The sequence below is a fragment of the Gracilinanus agilis genome, chromosome 5, assembly GCF_016433145.1.
Source record: "Gracilinanus agilis isolate LMUSP501 chromosome 5, AgileGrace, whole genome shotgun sequence".
Taxonomy (NCBI): domain Eukaryota; kingdom Metazoa; phylum Chordata; class Mammalia; order Didelphimorphia; family Didelphidae; genus Gracilinanus; species Gracilinanus agilis.
Genome location: NC_058134.1, coordinates 238,930,436 through 238,944,563, shown reverse-complemented (window position 1 = coordinate 238,944,563; position 14,128 = coordinate 238,930,436). Strand labels below are relative to the sequence as shown.

Here is a 14,128-nt window from a genome sequence, read left to right as displayed (position 1 = left end):
AAGCTCCAGGAGTTCAGCACAAAGAACCAACAGCTGAAGTGTTTCTGCCACCTCTGCCTCTTTGTATGGAGGCCGGTGGCGGGTGAAATTTAAATGAGATTATAGAAGTGGTTCCTGGTGAGAGAGCATGCCAAATGGTGCTTTGTGAATTGAAACAAAGCTAATTACTAGGCATTAAGGAGCCCAGCCAAGAACCAAGCTCTTGGGATGCCCCCTCCCATACTGTTATGTGTTCACTTTCTAATCTATAACTTCATAGTCCTTAGTCAATAGCTCATTTGATCATAGGGAGCCCTTATGTTAGTACTTGGTAGATCTGGATTTGCACTGCAAAATTAATGAAGTAGTCCAGAAAGGCACTTCCATTTCTGGGAAAGTGAGCTGGGTTTAAACGAGTTCTTGATTGCGTTGCATTAAATCTGTTCAGAAGTATATTCGTTGAACACATTGGTAGCATGATTATTTGCCAGAACAGGGCCTGGTGACCTTCGAAAGAGGGGGTGCCAAGGTCTAAATCCCTTTTTCTTCTTCTGTGTTGGGAGTAAAAGGACTGGTGTAGTCAAGAGCAAGAACAGCTGATTCTTCTGGGGACTGAAGGATGGAGGAGCAATTAGAAGAGTAAGAGGACCAAATCTCCTGGTTATAGTAAGGAATAAGCAGAATGATAAAAAAAAATAGCCCTATTTGACATTAAAAATGAACCTATTGAGGTAACTAGATAGCTCAGTGGATAGAAAGCCAGGTCTGAAGTCAGGAGGACTTGGGTTCAAATCTTCCCTCAGCTATTTCCTAGCTCTATGACCTTCAGCAAGCCACTTGACCCCAACTGCCTAGCCCTTACTACTCTTCTGCCTTGGAACCAATATTTAGTACCAATTCTAAGTTTGGAGGTTTAAAAAAAATGAACCCATCCACCAATTTATATGGCTAAGCCAATGATGGGAAAACTTTTTAAAGAGGGGGCCAATCATGGTATTGTATCCTACTCATTGTATTCGTCAGATTAGGAATAATGTTGTGTGGCTGTGGAGAGATAGAATATTTCAGGAGGCCACATCTGGTGTAGTTTGCCCATCACTACAGTCTTAGGGTCTTCGTCTGTAAATAAACTATTTACAGATGGAAGGACAAAAAGCAAAATAAGAACTGGTTGTTTTGCCTACCTTTTAGGTCTTTCTTGAAAGTTGTTTCTCTCTGTCTCCTTGTTGGTTCTTTCACTCCTGCTTTCGTTATGTGGCATTATTTTAATATTGGTTGGAAGGGATTCTCATGGTGATCTTGAGCTTCTCTGCATTACTACACCATCTTGGCCCTGCCTCCAGAAGTCAAGAATGGGCTATTTTGAAAAATGATTAGTTATCATGGGATTTTTTAATTGGGAGGAGGGATCATGGGAATCATTCAGCCCAACCCCCTCATTTTATTAAAGAAGATTAGGATCGTAGGCTTGGTAGAATATAAGCTCATTGAGAGCAGGAGCTATTTTTCACCTTGTCTTTGTTTTCCTAGCATATAACAAGCATCCGATAAATGAATTCTCCATGCTTTGCAAATAATAATAATAATAAGCTATTTATATAATAAATTATAGAACTTTATATAAATAAAAATTTATATAATGAATATAATTTATATAATAAATAATAAAACACTCACATAACGCATTAAGCCTTCCAAAGCACTTTCCATATGTTATCAGTGTCCTTCCCTCAATATCTAGCCTGATCATTGAGTATGTAATCCTTCAGCTCTGGTCCAACCATATTGACAAGTCAGTCAATGAACAACACACCTGGGCTTAGATCTAAACCAGCCCAATACATGAGGTCTTCTGCATATTGACAAGTCTTGAGGCCCAAGAGATTATAGAGATCCACTCATGGTTTGGCATGAAGAATGCTGAAACAATGAGCATCCAAAAAACATTAGGAAACTAGATGCTATCATCTGCCCAGACACGTTCACACGTTGACTTCCTTTCAAGTAGCTAGTACTCCTGGTGGACTGAGAAAAAAGATTTTTTTAAAGCAACATTAAGAGAAATAACCTCAGAGATCATCTAGGCAAACTCCCTCATTTTATAGATGAAGACACTGAGGCACAGATGGGCTAAGTGATTGTCCAGGGTCACATAACTAATAAGTATCGGAAGCGAGATTCGAACACAAGTTTTCCTGGCTCTGAGTATCTGCCATGTCGTAGCCACCTCACTCTCTGAAAGAGTTAACCTAACTTGAGGAAGGAAGCAGTTTACACCCTTTTTACCAGGAGACTCTGCACAAGGTTGCCAAGGACTCGGAAGCTCTAATAATCACAGAACCCAAGATGTGCCAACTGGTGCCTACTCCCCCACAGCTCCCGCGGTCCATTGTCTCACTTGGTTTCTTCTCTCCCTTGATATACTGGTTTCTACCACAGTTTGGTTGCTATGGTTTCAGACATCAACAAAAGGCTTGGATCCCAAATGCTGCAGGACCTCCCCACCCACAGACACACCAGACTCCAAGATTCCTTGGCGATTATGGAAGAACAAAGAGGCTTCCTTCTTTGGAGTCAAAGAGAACATCCATTATCTTCTCTGCTACTAATCTTTATGGCTTTGGAAAATAGGAAGAGGCTCTCATGGAGGAGTCGCTATTGATGCCGGTGACAGGAGATGATAACCTGTTCCCAGTTTTGTCCAGTATAATAAATGTGACTCATTTCCCTCTCCCCCACAGGCTGCTTAGATTCACTGCCAGCATCACCCACACTGAGACACAGAAACAAGTTGAAAAAAATCATCATTGATGAATGCCTATTTGGGATGCAGTCAAGTTGGCTTTATGACTCTCATATGTTATTTTTCTTTTGATACATCCTTCCTGGCTTAGTTGCAAAATTAAATTGTTTAGAGGGCTGCGTCAATTCAAAGAAAAACTTAAGAGGGGAGTATGTGGGTATGTCAAAACAGGACTTGAACTCATGCCTTCCTGCCTTTCTGAGACCTATCTGTATTCACTATATAATGCTAGCTCTCTGCCTAATTTATAGTAAGATGGTAACAAATGTTTATTGAATTGAATTTTACAGATGAGAAAGTTAAAGCATAGAGCAGTAGTTCCCAAACTTTTTTGGCCTACCACCCCCTTTCCAGAAAAAATATTAGTTAGTGCCCCTGGAAATTAATTTTTTTTAAAATTTTAATAGCAATTAATAGCAAAGATACATGCACCTGTGACCATCACCACCTCCCTAGATCACTGCAGCACCCACCAGGGGGCAGTGGCGCCCACTTTGGGAATCACTGGATAAATGACTTGTCCAAAGTCACATAGCTTTAACAATTAGAAATTGAATTTGATCCCAGGGCTTCCTCATTCTAATTTCAGCATTCTATCTACTATATACCCAAACTCTACACACTAGGTTTTACAGATGCCAGGTATTTTGAGGAACAAAAAAATAAACATTGAAGTTTTATATTATATATAACATATAATATATTAATTGTTTATGTCTTTAAGGAATTAACCTATGAAGATTTCTTTTAAGCAGAGCAAAGACAAACAAAAGCAAGCATTTGACCTGGAAAATTGCCTTTCCACCATTAAGATCACCGACTACAGTGGATATGAATTCTACAGTTTGAAGGTATCAACTAAAATACATGCATCTGATTGGGTCCTCTTTGTTTTTTTGTTTTGTTTTGTTTTGTTTTGTTCATTCCTTAATTCAAATGAAGGTGATGCTTGGTTTCCACTAGCCTTCTCAGGGATTATCAGTTATTATTTTAGAATTACCTGGTTTTCATGATTTCATCTTCAACCAATTGAAGCACTGAAAAATAGCTTTAAGGGGGCAGCTAGGTGGCTCAATGTATAGAGAGCCAGACCTAGAGACAGGAAGTCCTGGGTTCAAATCTGGCCTCTAATACTTCCTAGCTGTGTGACCCTGGACAAGTCACTTAACCCCCATTGCCTAGCCCTTACCACTCATTTAAAGGTCTGGCAGAAAAGCCTTGGGACCAATACACAGTATTGATTCTGAGACGGAAGGTAAGGGGTTTAAAAAAAAATAGCCTAAGATGTGTCATAAATTTCTCCAGAGTATTGCCATCTAATCCTTCAGGATTAATCATTAGTAATCTAATAATTCCACATTCAGGAATTCATCAGAATGAATGCTCCACCAACACAGACAATATGCCTCAGTAGGCAGCCTTCCTGGGTTGCTGAAGCCAAAGAAATTCATCCACCTTTAGATGAGTGGCAATGAGCTTCTCCATCCTTAGCTAGCCCATCATCAGGTAATTAATAGACTGGGGCCATTGGTAGACCCATACAAGAAACCTCCCAATTTGATAGCTTCTGTACCCATAATGTTCTGATTACATAGACTTCAGGAACCCAGGTGGGCAGCCACACCATGAAGAAGCATCTGAGTAGACGGTAGAAATGTCCAAAGAAAACTAAATTCACTTTCATTCCTAAAAGCCAATATAAAGGGCAACTATTTCCACATGACTCGACGCTGAAGGATAATTTCTGATCCGCATTGATAGAGGGGGTTCCCTATAACAAACAAATCTTACAAGTCAAGTCCAAAAACAAAATATACCATGCAGTTCACAGGTAGTATAGAGTAGTGTCCCACACTCAATTATTGTTTTCAACTCAGCAAAAATATGTCATGCACTGATTTACGAAAGGTAGAAGGGAAGGGAAAGAGGGGCCAAGCATTTATTAAGCACCTGCTGAGCACTTTATAAGTATCTCATTTGATTTAAACATCTGGCATATTGGTAAGAGCACTGGCCCTGGAATCAGGAAGATTAATCTTCCTGAGTTCAAATCTGATCTCCAACACGTATTAGCTGGGTGACCCTGGGCAAGTCACTTCACCCTTTTTGCCTCAGTTTCCTCATCTGTAAAGTGAACTGGAGAAGGAAATGGCAAACCACCTCAGTATCTCTGCCAAGAAAACCCCAAATGAGACCACAGAGAGTAAGACACAACTGAAAAATGACTAAACAATAACACATCCTTTGTGCTATGGGGAATATGTGCTATGGGGAATAAACTGAGAAGCAAGATGTAGGGGCATCAGTGAGAAAAAGTCAATCATAGACCCTAGTTGTAGAGCTGAGAGGGACTTCAGAGGCCATCCAATCCAACCCTTTCATTTTCCAGATGAGGAAACTGAGGCTCAGGGAGATCAACTTGTCCAAGGTTACGCAGGGGTTAAATATCAGAGACAGGATTTGAACTCACACTCTCTAGTCCCAGAACTAATACTTCTATTTGTATTCCCTTCACCTCCCCCACTACCACTATCACCACCCAAAAATAATAGCAAGTCAAATCAAACAGGTGAAGTGAAAGACTTTTGCTCTTTTTTTCTCTCTCTCTCCCCATTTCCAGGATAAGACCTGGGAAGAAGTTCTGCAAGGACATCAAAAGCTTCCTGGTGAAACACCAGACTTGAGAAAGCAGCAAGAAGCTGTGTGGGAACTCTTTACCAGTGAATGCACCTATTATTTGGACCACTTGCTAGTTCTTAAGATGGTACTGCTCTGTTTTGCTTCTTTCATAAATTTGAAATGTTCCTTTAGCTCCTTGGGAGTCAGCTTTGCTGTTACAGAAAGTTAGGTAATTGCATTAAATTTGGAGAGGATTAATTGTGCTTTCCGTTAAGTTACCATGTTAAGTGACAAGAATTAAACATTTCCTGACTCCAGAAGCGAACATTCTATGGGAGGAGACAACATACAGAAAATCAATATTAAGTAATTTTGTGGAGACAGGACTAACTGCAGTTAGCTGGCACCATGATTGGAGGCTAGACCTAAAGTCAGGAAAACCTGAGTTTGAATCCAACTTCAGACACTTACTAGCTATATACCCTGAATAAGACACTTAATCTGTCTGCCTCAGTTCCTCTTCTATAAAATGGGTATAATAATAGCACCTATTTCTCAGGGTTGTCGTGAGGATCAAGTGAGATAATATTTGTAAAGCACTTTGAAAACCCTAAAGCACCAAAAAATGTTAATTATTGTCAACTGAGGAAATTAAAAAAGACCTTTCATAAGAGATATGACCTAAGCTAAACTGTGAAGCAAAGGGAGGTTTAAAGTCAGAGAGTATGCATAGAAATCTGGTCTCGGAGTGAGGAAGACCTGGTTTAATCTGAGACAGACTTCCTATGTGTCCCTGGCCAAGTCACTTAACTTCTCTCTGTAGAGTTATAGAGAAGGTGCCAACCTGAATCAGTAGAGGGAGTTTCTTCACCTGGGAGTTCACTATCCCAAAGAAATTATACACCTAATACCTATTATTATCCCTAAGAATTCTAAGATAGAGGGGGGAAATTGAATGTCATAGCCTGTGAACAGGAAGTAGAACCTCAGTTTCCTCATTTATAAAATGGGGACAATAGTATCTACAGTATCTATCTACCTCACAGGCTAATTGTTGGTACCAAATGAACTAATGCATTTAGAAAACATTTAAAAATTCAAAAAATGTCAGATATGATTAACAAGAGGAAGGAGCCAATTATAAGACCATAGATTTAAGCCTTGAGAGGTTTTACAAGTCATCTAGGTTAACTCTCATTTTCAGAAGGTAAAGTAAGTTCTAAGGACTTCGGTGACTTTTCTTAGGTCCCACATAGGGTGCTAGGATTGGAATCCAAGTCCCAAATCTAAATCCAACACCTTCTGTTGTACCATATTTCCTCAAGCTACTGCAACTATAATCCTTGAGTTGGGGGACGGTTGGTTTTATTCATATTTCTATCTTACTGCCACAGAATATTATAGCTGGAAAAGACCTTGGAGGTCACTCAGTCTAAATCCCTCATTTTACAGGTGAGGAAATTAAGGCATCAGAATAGTGAAGAAATTTTTATAGATTCAAATACAATTTAAGTAGACTAACTAAGCCTCTAACTTAAATCTTTCTGTCTCTAATTCTGAAGTTCTTTCCACTACACCAAACCTTTTTTCCCTTCCTTAACCTTGCCAATAATTCCAAGATCTCATATTTCAAGTTGGAAGGGACTTTTAGGGAATCTAGTCCAACCCCTTTATCTTATGGATTAAGAAATTAGAGACCCAAGGGGGAAAAAATGACTTGCCCAGTGAAACCAAGGGAGGTAAATGGCAGAACTGGGAAATGAACACAGGCTCTGACTTCTAGTACTCTTTTTACTACACTATCCAATAAAATTCAAACTTTATTTTTTTATTTATTTGTTTATTATGAAACAAAGACAGCTTTCATGTTTTTCACTCATAGAAGTATTTAACAGAAATCTCCAATAGCTCATTTGTAATAAAGACCTAACCGAGAGAAAGGAGAAGAAAAGAGTCTTCTTTTCTTTTTCTTTCTTATCCCTGCCAGTACATTCCCAAAACCCAAAAATTTACAAATCCAGTCAAAAACAAAACATACCATGCAGCTCAGAGGTGGTATATAAGTAGCATCCTAAATCCAACTATTCTTTTCAACTCAGTAAAAAAATATGCACTGATTATGAAAAAATAGAAGAGGAGGGAAAGAGGGGCCATGCATTTAAGCACCTACTACATGCTAGCACTTTACAAATATCTCATCTGATTTAACTATCTGGCATAGTGTTTAGAGTGCTTACCTACTGGGGCTTATCCCTCTGCCTTAAAGACAGTGTGGTTCAGTGAGCAATGAATTCAGTGGATTCAACTCCTCTATTTGCTTCCCTGGTGTGTTTCTGCCTGAAGAAATAGTAGTAGCCCACTGGAATGGCAGAAGAAGAGAGAGGTAGTTTGCTTTCATCACTAACTAAATGAAGATGGAACTTAGAATACAGCTAGTTCAAACTTCTCATTTAACATTTAAGGAACACGAGGACCATAGAAGCAAAATAATTTGCTTGAGGCCAGGCAGGTTGTACATGGTAGGAAAAGATTCAAACACTATGGACTTTTCCCTACAAATCCAGTGTTCTTTTCATTATGATAACAATAGCTAACATTTATTATTTTGATTTTGTAATGAGTTTCATATACATTATTTCATTTAAAACTTATAATCCTTTGAGGGTAGATATTCTAGGTATTGTAAACCCCATTTGCAGATGTGGAAACTGAGGCTCATAGAGGGTAAGTAGCCCCACAGATTTAGTGTCAGAGATAGTATTTGAATTCATGTTTAGTTCTATTACATCCCACTACACTAATTGGGGGAAGTAAAATACATTTTAATAAACAAAACAAATGTCTAAAATATATCTGGTGGTTTGAAATGGCAAATAAGCATATACAGCTACTCACTTATACCTGGACTTTATTCCCTTAAGCATTAGTATAGTGGGTTGGACTTGGGGGGTCAGAGGATATGGGTGTTCAAATCCTAGCTTTCCTACTTGGGGTTCATAACCTTGAGCCAGTTATGTATTTTCTTATCTATAAGATTAGAGGATTGGAATAGATATCTTTAAAGTCCCTTCTAGCTGTAAATGATGGGGATGTGGAGATTATGTTTCTCAGTTTGTAGCAAGGGAATGAAAGGAAAACACGTTAATATTTTTGCCTTTGGTTTTTGCTCTTAGTGATACTGTATATACAAGAAGAAAACTCAGGTGGCATCTGGTAGGGATTTAAAGTCCATTTCCTTTAAGGAGATTCTTTTTCTTTTTAAAAATTATTTTAAAGTCATTTTTATTTTTTCAATTACATGGAGAAACAATTTCCCCCTCCTTCCTACCCCTCCACCCTTCCCAAGAAGACAGGTAATCATTTTCTTGGAGAGACCATCAGCAAGCACATTAGCATCCAGATCTCCACACAAAGAGTGGGATTTGAATATTTTCCATGATGCAGAAATGAGACAGAAGGGATCATTTGAATTCAGTAACTTTCTGAAACCCTGAAAATCACATTGCTAAATTATTTTCTAAGGCAATGCTAAGACAGATGAAGTACAGCAGTCTCTCACAGGGGAAACTTCAGTTGTATAAAGCAGGAATAATGGGTATTTCTCTGGGGTTTTTCTTAGATCTTTATGAATACACTCAAATGCCTGCAAAGCTACGAATGCCTCTTGGATGTGGATTTATGGAGACTTTTTGCAAACCTTGAAGAGCTAAGTCAGGTGAGAAAATGATAGAAAATATTCGGTTCCGGGCAACCTGTGCACAAAGATAATTTGTTACAACTCATGGAAAGTACTTTAAGATGCCAAGCTTTTATCCATTCCAGTGGGTGGAATTCTAGCAAGGGAATTGAGATACATTTCACAACTCGCTTCTTTCCTTGAAAATGGGTTGCACTGTGGTTGCAGAATGTGACTGGCTGTCACATGTGGTTGATTTTCCTTAACCTTTTTCTTTGGTTACAGAGCAGGATTGTGGAGATAGAGAAGATGGGAGGGAGAATATATACAAAAATGGCAAGCATTTAAAAAAACAAAAGTTATGAGTAAAATATTAAAATGCAAATCATATTTCAGCTTGCTTCATCATCCAGGGAAAACCAGCAGTCCCCAATCCCTTCTACCAAAGCAGTGGGCCTGGGTGCTAGGAGGCATAGCAATATGTGTATGCTGGAGAATGTTTAACAACTGGCTCCCCAAAGGGAAAAAAAGTAACATTTTCTCCATCCAAACTTCCTTGAGTCCAATCAACAAAACAATAAATCAAGTCCTAATCTGTAGCATTAGCTAATTTCAGAATTATAAATGCTCACACTGACAATTCAAAACTCAGCTCTTGCCAGCTAGTTGAAGCTGTAAACCACTGTACAAGGAGAATGACAGTCCAGGTCCTCCTTTTACCAAGTAAGGTTAAAAGACATTAAATGACTTGCTCGGGGTCACAGAGTTATTAAGCTTCCAAGGTAAGATCCTGATTACAAGCCCAAAGTTCTATCAGTTCAGCCACCTACCTCCCTAGGAGAGGTGGGTGGGTAGTACAGTGGATAGAGCAAAGGACCTACAGTCAGATAGACTTGAGTTCAAATCCTTATTAGCTGCGTGACCCTGGGCAAGTCACTTAACTCTTTTTGCCTCAGTTTCCTTATCTGTGAAACAAGCTGGAGAAAGAAATGGTGAACCACTCCAGGATCTTTGCCAAGAAAACCCCAACAGATTTATGGATGAGAAGAATTTATGAATAAATAAAAGATAGAAGGCATTATAAGATATAAAATGGATAATTTGGGATACAGTAAATTGAAAAGATTTTATACAAATACAACTAATGAGGATTAGCTAGGTAGCTCAATGAATTGAGAATCAGACCTACAGCTAGTAGGTACTGCGTTCAAATCTTGACACAGACACTTAGTAGTTGTGTAACCATGGACAAATCACTTAACCTCAATCATCCAAGCCTTTCCTCTCTTCTGCCTTGGAATCAATACCTAGTATTGATTCTAAGACAGAATGCAGGAGTTTAAATAAACTAACGTAGCCAAGACTAGAAGGAAAGCAGCAAGTTGAGGAAAAAAAAAGTTTTATGGAAAGTTCATAAGATAGAAGTGTCATATCTAAAATATGTAGAGAACTTTGTCAAATATATTAGAATATAAGCCATTCCCCAATTGATAAATAGTAAAAAGATATGAACAGACAGTACTTGGATGAAGAAATCAAAACTATATATAACTGTAAAAAAATGTTTTAAATCATTGTTGATTCAAGAAATGCAAATCAAAACAATCTGAGATATCATCTCACATCTATCAGGTTGGCTAAAATGAAAAAATGGCAAAATGACAAATATTGGAGCAAATGTGGGAAAATGGAGATGCTAATACACTGTTGGTTGAACCGTGAACTGATCCAACATTTTGGAGAGTAATTGGGAATTATGCTCAACTTGTTATAAAATTCTGTATACCTTTTGGCCCATCAGTACCTCTATTGGTTTTATTTCCTAACGTCATCAGAGAAAAAGGAAAAGAACCTTTATGTTCTAAAATATTTAGAGTAGCTCTCTTTGTGGTGGCAAAGAACTAGAAATTGAAGGGATGTCCATCAACTAGGGAATGGCTAGATAAGTTGGGGCATATGATTGTGATGGAATACTACTGCTCTGTAAGAAACGATAAAGAGGTTAATTTTGGATGGAAAGACCTACATGAAATTATGAAGAGTGAAATGAGCAAAGCATATACAGCAACAGAACTATTGTTTGAAGGATGACTTGTCTATGTCCACATCCAGAGAAAGAACTGATAAATAGAAATAAATAACACATAGTTTTATATATACATGTATCTTTTTTGTCAGATGATGCCTTCTCTAATGCAGGGAGGGGCAAGAGGGAGTTAATTGGGTGTTTTAATGTGGTAAATTAATTAATTAATTTAAAAAAAGAAAACCCCAAAAGGGTTCACAAGAGTTGGATGTGACTGAACAACAACAATCTGCCTAAGAGTCTCTACTAACACCGCCAGGGACTGGGTTAGGTAGTAAAAACACAAAAACAGAAATGAAACAATTCTTGCCTTCAAGGGGTTTGCATTCTCCAGGGGATACACAATACATGAAACTCATACATTGCTATGGGAATAGTATTAAAAATGTTTTCATATGGACAATCAACTGAATAACTGAGTCTTGCAATTTGATAGTAGGGTCTGATGTTCATATTTAGGAAACACTGGCTGCTGGTCAATTTGGGAGAACAGTGCATCCTTGCCTGTTTTCCCTAAGAGTTCTGAGAGTGGGAAGATTTAGGAAAAAAATATTTGTGCTCAGGCCTAATATAATTCTATTTCATAGGGTGGAATCTGTTACCCAAGACTACAGGTATTAATGACCCCCCCCTTTTTTTAGCTTATCAGTATCCCCATATCTAAGTAAATAGAAACACATCTCAGAAATTTCTGTCACACTCCAAAAGGTTATATCCCCTCAGGAATGAGCTCTCTTAACAAACATCTTCTCCTTAACAAAAATTAATAAATAAATAAACCAGAATAAGATCAAAGAGTGCTGATTCATATCAGTCCTTTATGTGTTGAAGTGGAAAACTACCACTGTTGACAAAACTGGGACTAGAATCCACTGAATTGGTTTTCCTTAACCAGAGCTTCTGGGCACAAGAAAGCCAAGGTCATTGTCTATCCCTTTGTCTGCCCTTAGGTCAGTCTTGGCTTTGTGAGCTGTTTTTTCAGCACCATCAAGGCCTATATAAATTCGTCTGGCTCTACATCATCCATGGATTTCATCTCTGTGCTGTCCAAGGTAAGATATCTGAGGGAGACCTTAACACTCCCACCCTCCTGCAGTGGAGTATCCAGGTAGACTCTTCCTTTCTTCTCTGAGAATTGTTTACATTCCTCAATTTATCCAGAATGGGGGAAAAAATATTAGCAGACCCCAGCCCTCCCCCACCTTCTCCCCAGTCAAAGCCATCGAAAGTAATCAGCACACAGGTTCGCCTTCCCACTGTGCTCATCTTTGGAGTGTACTTTATTAACACACAAATCTGAGTGCTCAGAAAAACCATTTCCTGAACACGTTGCAAAATGACTTCAATTCTGCACAGTATTCAGGACAAGAGTTTGGAGCTTACTAATTACATGGTTGACTCAGTCTTCTACGAAAGTGTCAGCCTCTCCCAGGGAAGCAAAACCAAACTTCTAATCCATCAAAGTCTCTGCTGATTTCTCTGTTGTGGTTGGTGTAGAGGAGAAAGAGAAACAAAGAAAAAGGAGCCACAGCTCTACCTTTACACACACTCTCTCTGTTTTGCCTAAGCAAGTGCTAAGAATATACATGTGCATGAGCACAACACACACGCACATTCATCCATAATAATACTAGCATTGATGTAGCACTTTAAGGTTTGCAAATCACTTCATATTTATTATCACAATTGATCCTCACAACTCTGTGAGGTAGGTGCTAGTTATCTTCATTTTACAGAAAAGGAAACTGAGGCAGGGAGCTTAAGTGATTTGTCTATGGTCAAGTAGCTAGAATAATGTCTGAGGTAGGATTTGGGCTCAGGCCTTCCTGACTTCAGGTACAATTCTCATATTCATTCTCTCTCTCTCTCTCTCTCTCTCTCTCTCTCTCTCTCTCTCTCTCTTTCTCTCTCTCTCTCTCTCTCTCTCTCCTCTCTTCTCTCTCCTCTCTCCCCACCCTTTCCTTCTTTCTTTCTCTCCCCTCCCTCTCCTTCTCTCTCTTTTTTCTCTCTTCCTCTCTCCTCTCTCTCTCAATCTCACTTTCTCCCTGTCTCCCTCTCCCTCTCTCTCTTTCTCTCTCAATCTCTTTCACTCTCTCTCACCTTCTATCTTAGTATCAGTTCTAAGACAAAAGACCAGCAAGAGGAAGGCAATTGGGGTTAAGTAACTTGCCTAAGATCACATAGCTAGGAAGTGAACCACATCAGGTACAATTCTCTATTCACTGAGCCACCTAGGACATCCAAGGGTTATAAAAACAAATCTTACTTAAGATTTGATTTTTTAAATGCCTGCCCTACAGTAGATATTTAATAAATATTTATTGATTAATTGAATGATTGGTTGGACTTGGAGTCAGAGGAATTGAATTCAAATCCCAGGTCTTCTACTTAGAAGTGTGTTATCTTGAGTAAGTTACTTTATTTCTATCCTCTGTAAAATGGAGACCCATGGGCAGAGGCAGCAATGCTCTACTAGAGAGTACTTGCTGAATATGGAATAAAGTAGACCTAGATTTCAATAATGCCTCAGACACTAACTAGCTATACAACAATAGGCAAGTCACTTCCCTCTCTGGCCAACTGCTTTTTTAAGAGTAAAATGAAAGAGTTGGACTCAACTCTCAATTCATTAACTGTCCAAGGCTAACTAGAAACTACCTCCCTAACTCCAAGTCCAGAACTTGGCTATCTTGACTTTCTTGTCACCTCAAGCATAATAACACTCAAATAAAACATTTTTTTACATTTATTAATATTCATTTTTAACATGGTTACATGATTCATGCTCCTCCTTTCCCCTTCAACCCCCCCCCGCGCCCCCCCCTACCCATGCGCATTTCCACTAGTTTTGTCATGTGTCCTTGATCAAGACCAATTTCCAAATTGTTGGTAGTTGCATTGGTGTGGTAGTTTCGAGTCCACATCCCCAATCATGTCCACCCCAACCCATGCGTTCAAGCAGTTG

At 38.8% G+C, this 14,128-nt stretch overlaps 1 protein-coding gene across 1 annotated transcript in view; it reads left to right on the top strand.

The window, feature by feature from the left end:
• Positions 1–14,128, top strand: part of PLEKHG7 (pleckstrin homology and RhoGEF domain containing G7) — a 91,817-nt gene that overhangs the window by 38,424 nt on the left and 39,265 nt on the right. The window contains exons 3-6 of the mRNA XM_044679167.1: positions 3,538–3,633; positions 5,403–5,546; positions 9,021–9,116; positions 12,114–12,215. Coding sequence (XP_044535102.1) covers positions 3,538–3,633; positions 5,403–5,546; positions 9,021–9,116; positions 12,114–12,215 — 438 coding nt within the window. The remainder of the gene's footprint in view (positions 1–3,537; positions 3,634–5,402; positions 5,547–9,020; positions 9,117–12,113; positions 12,216–14,128) is intronic.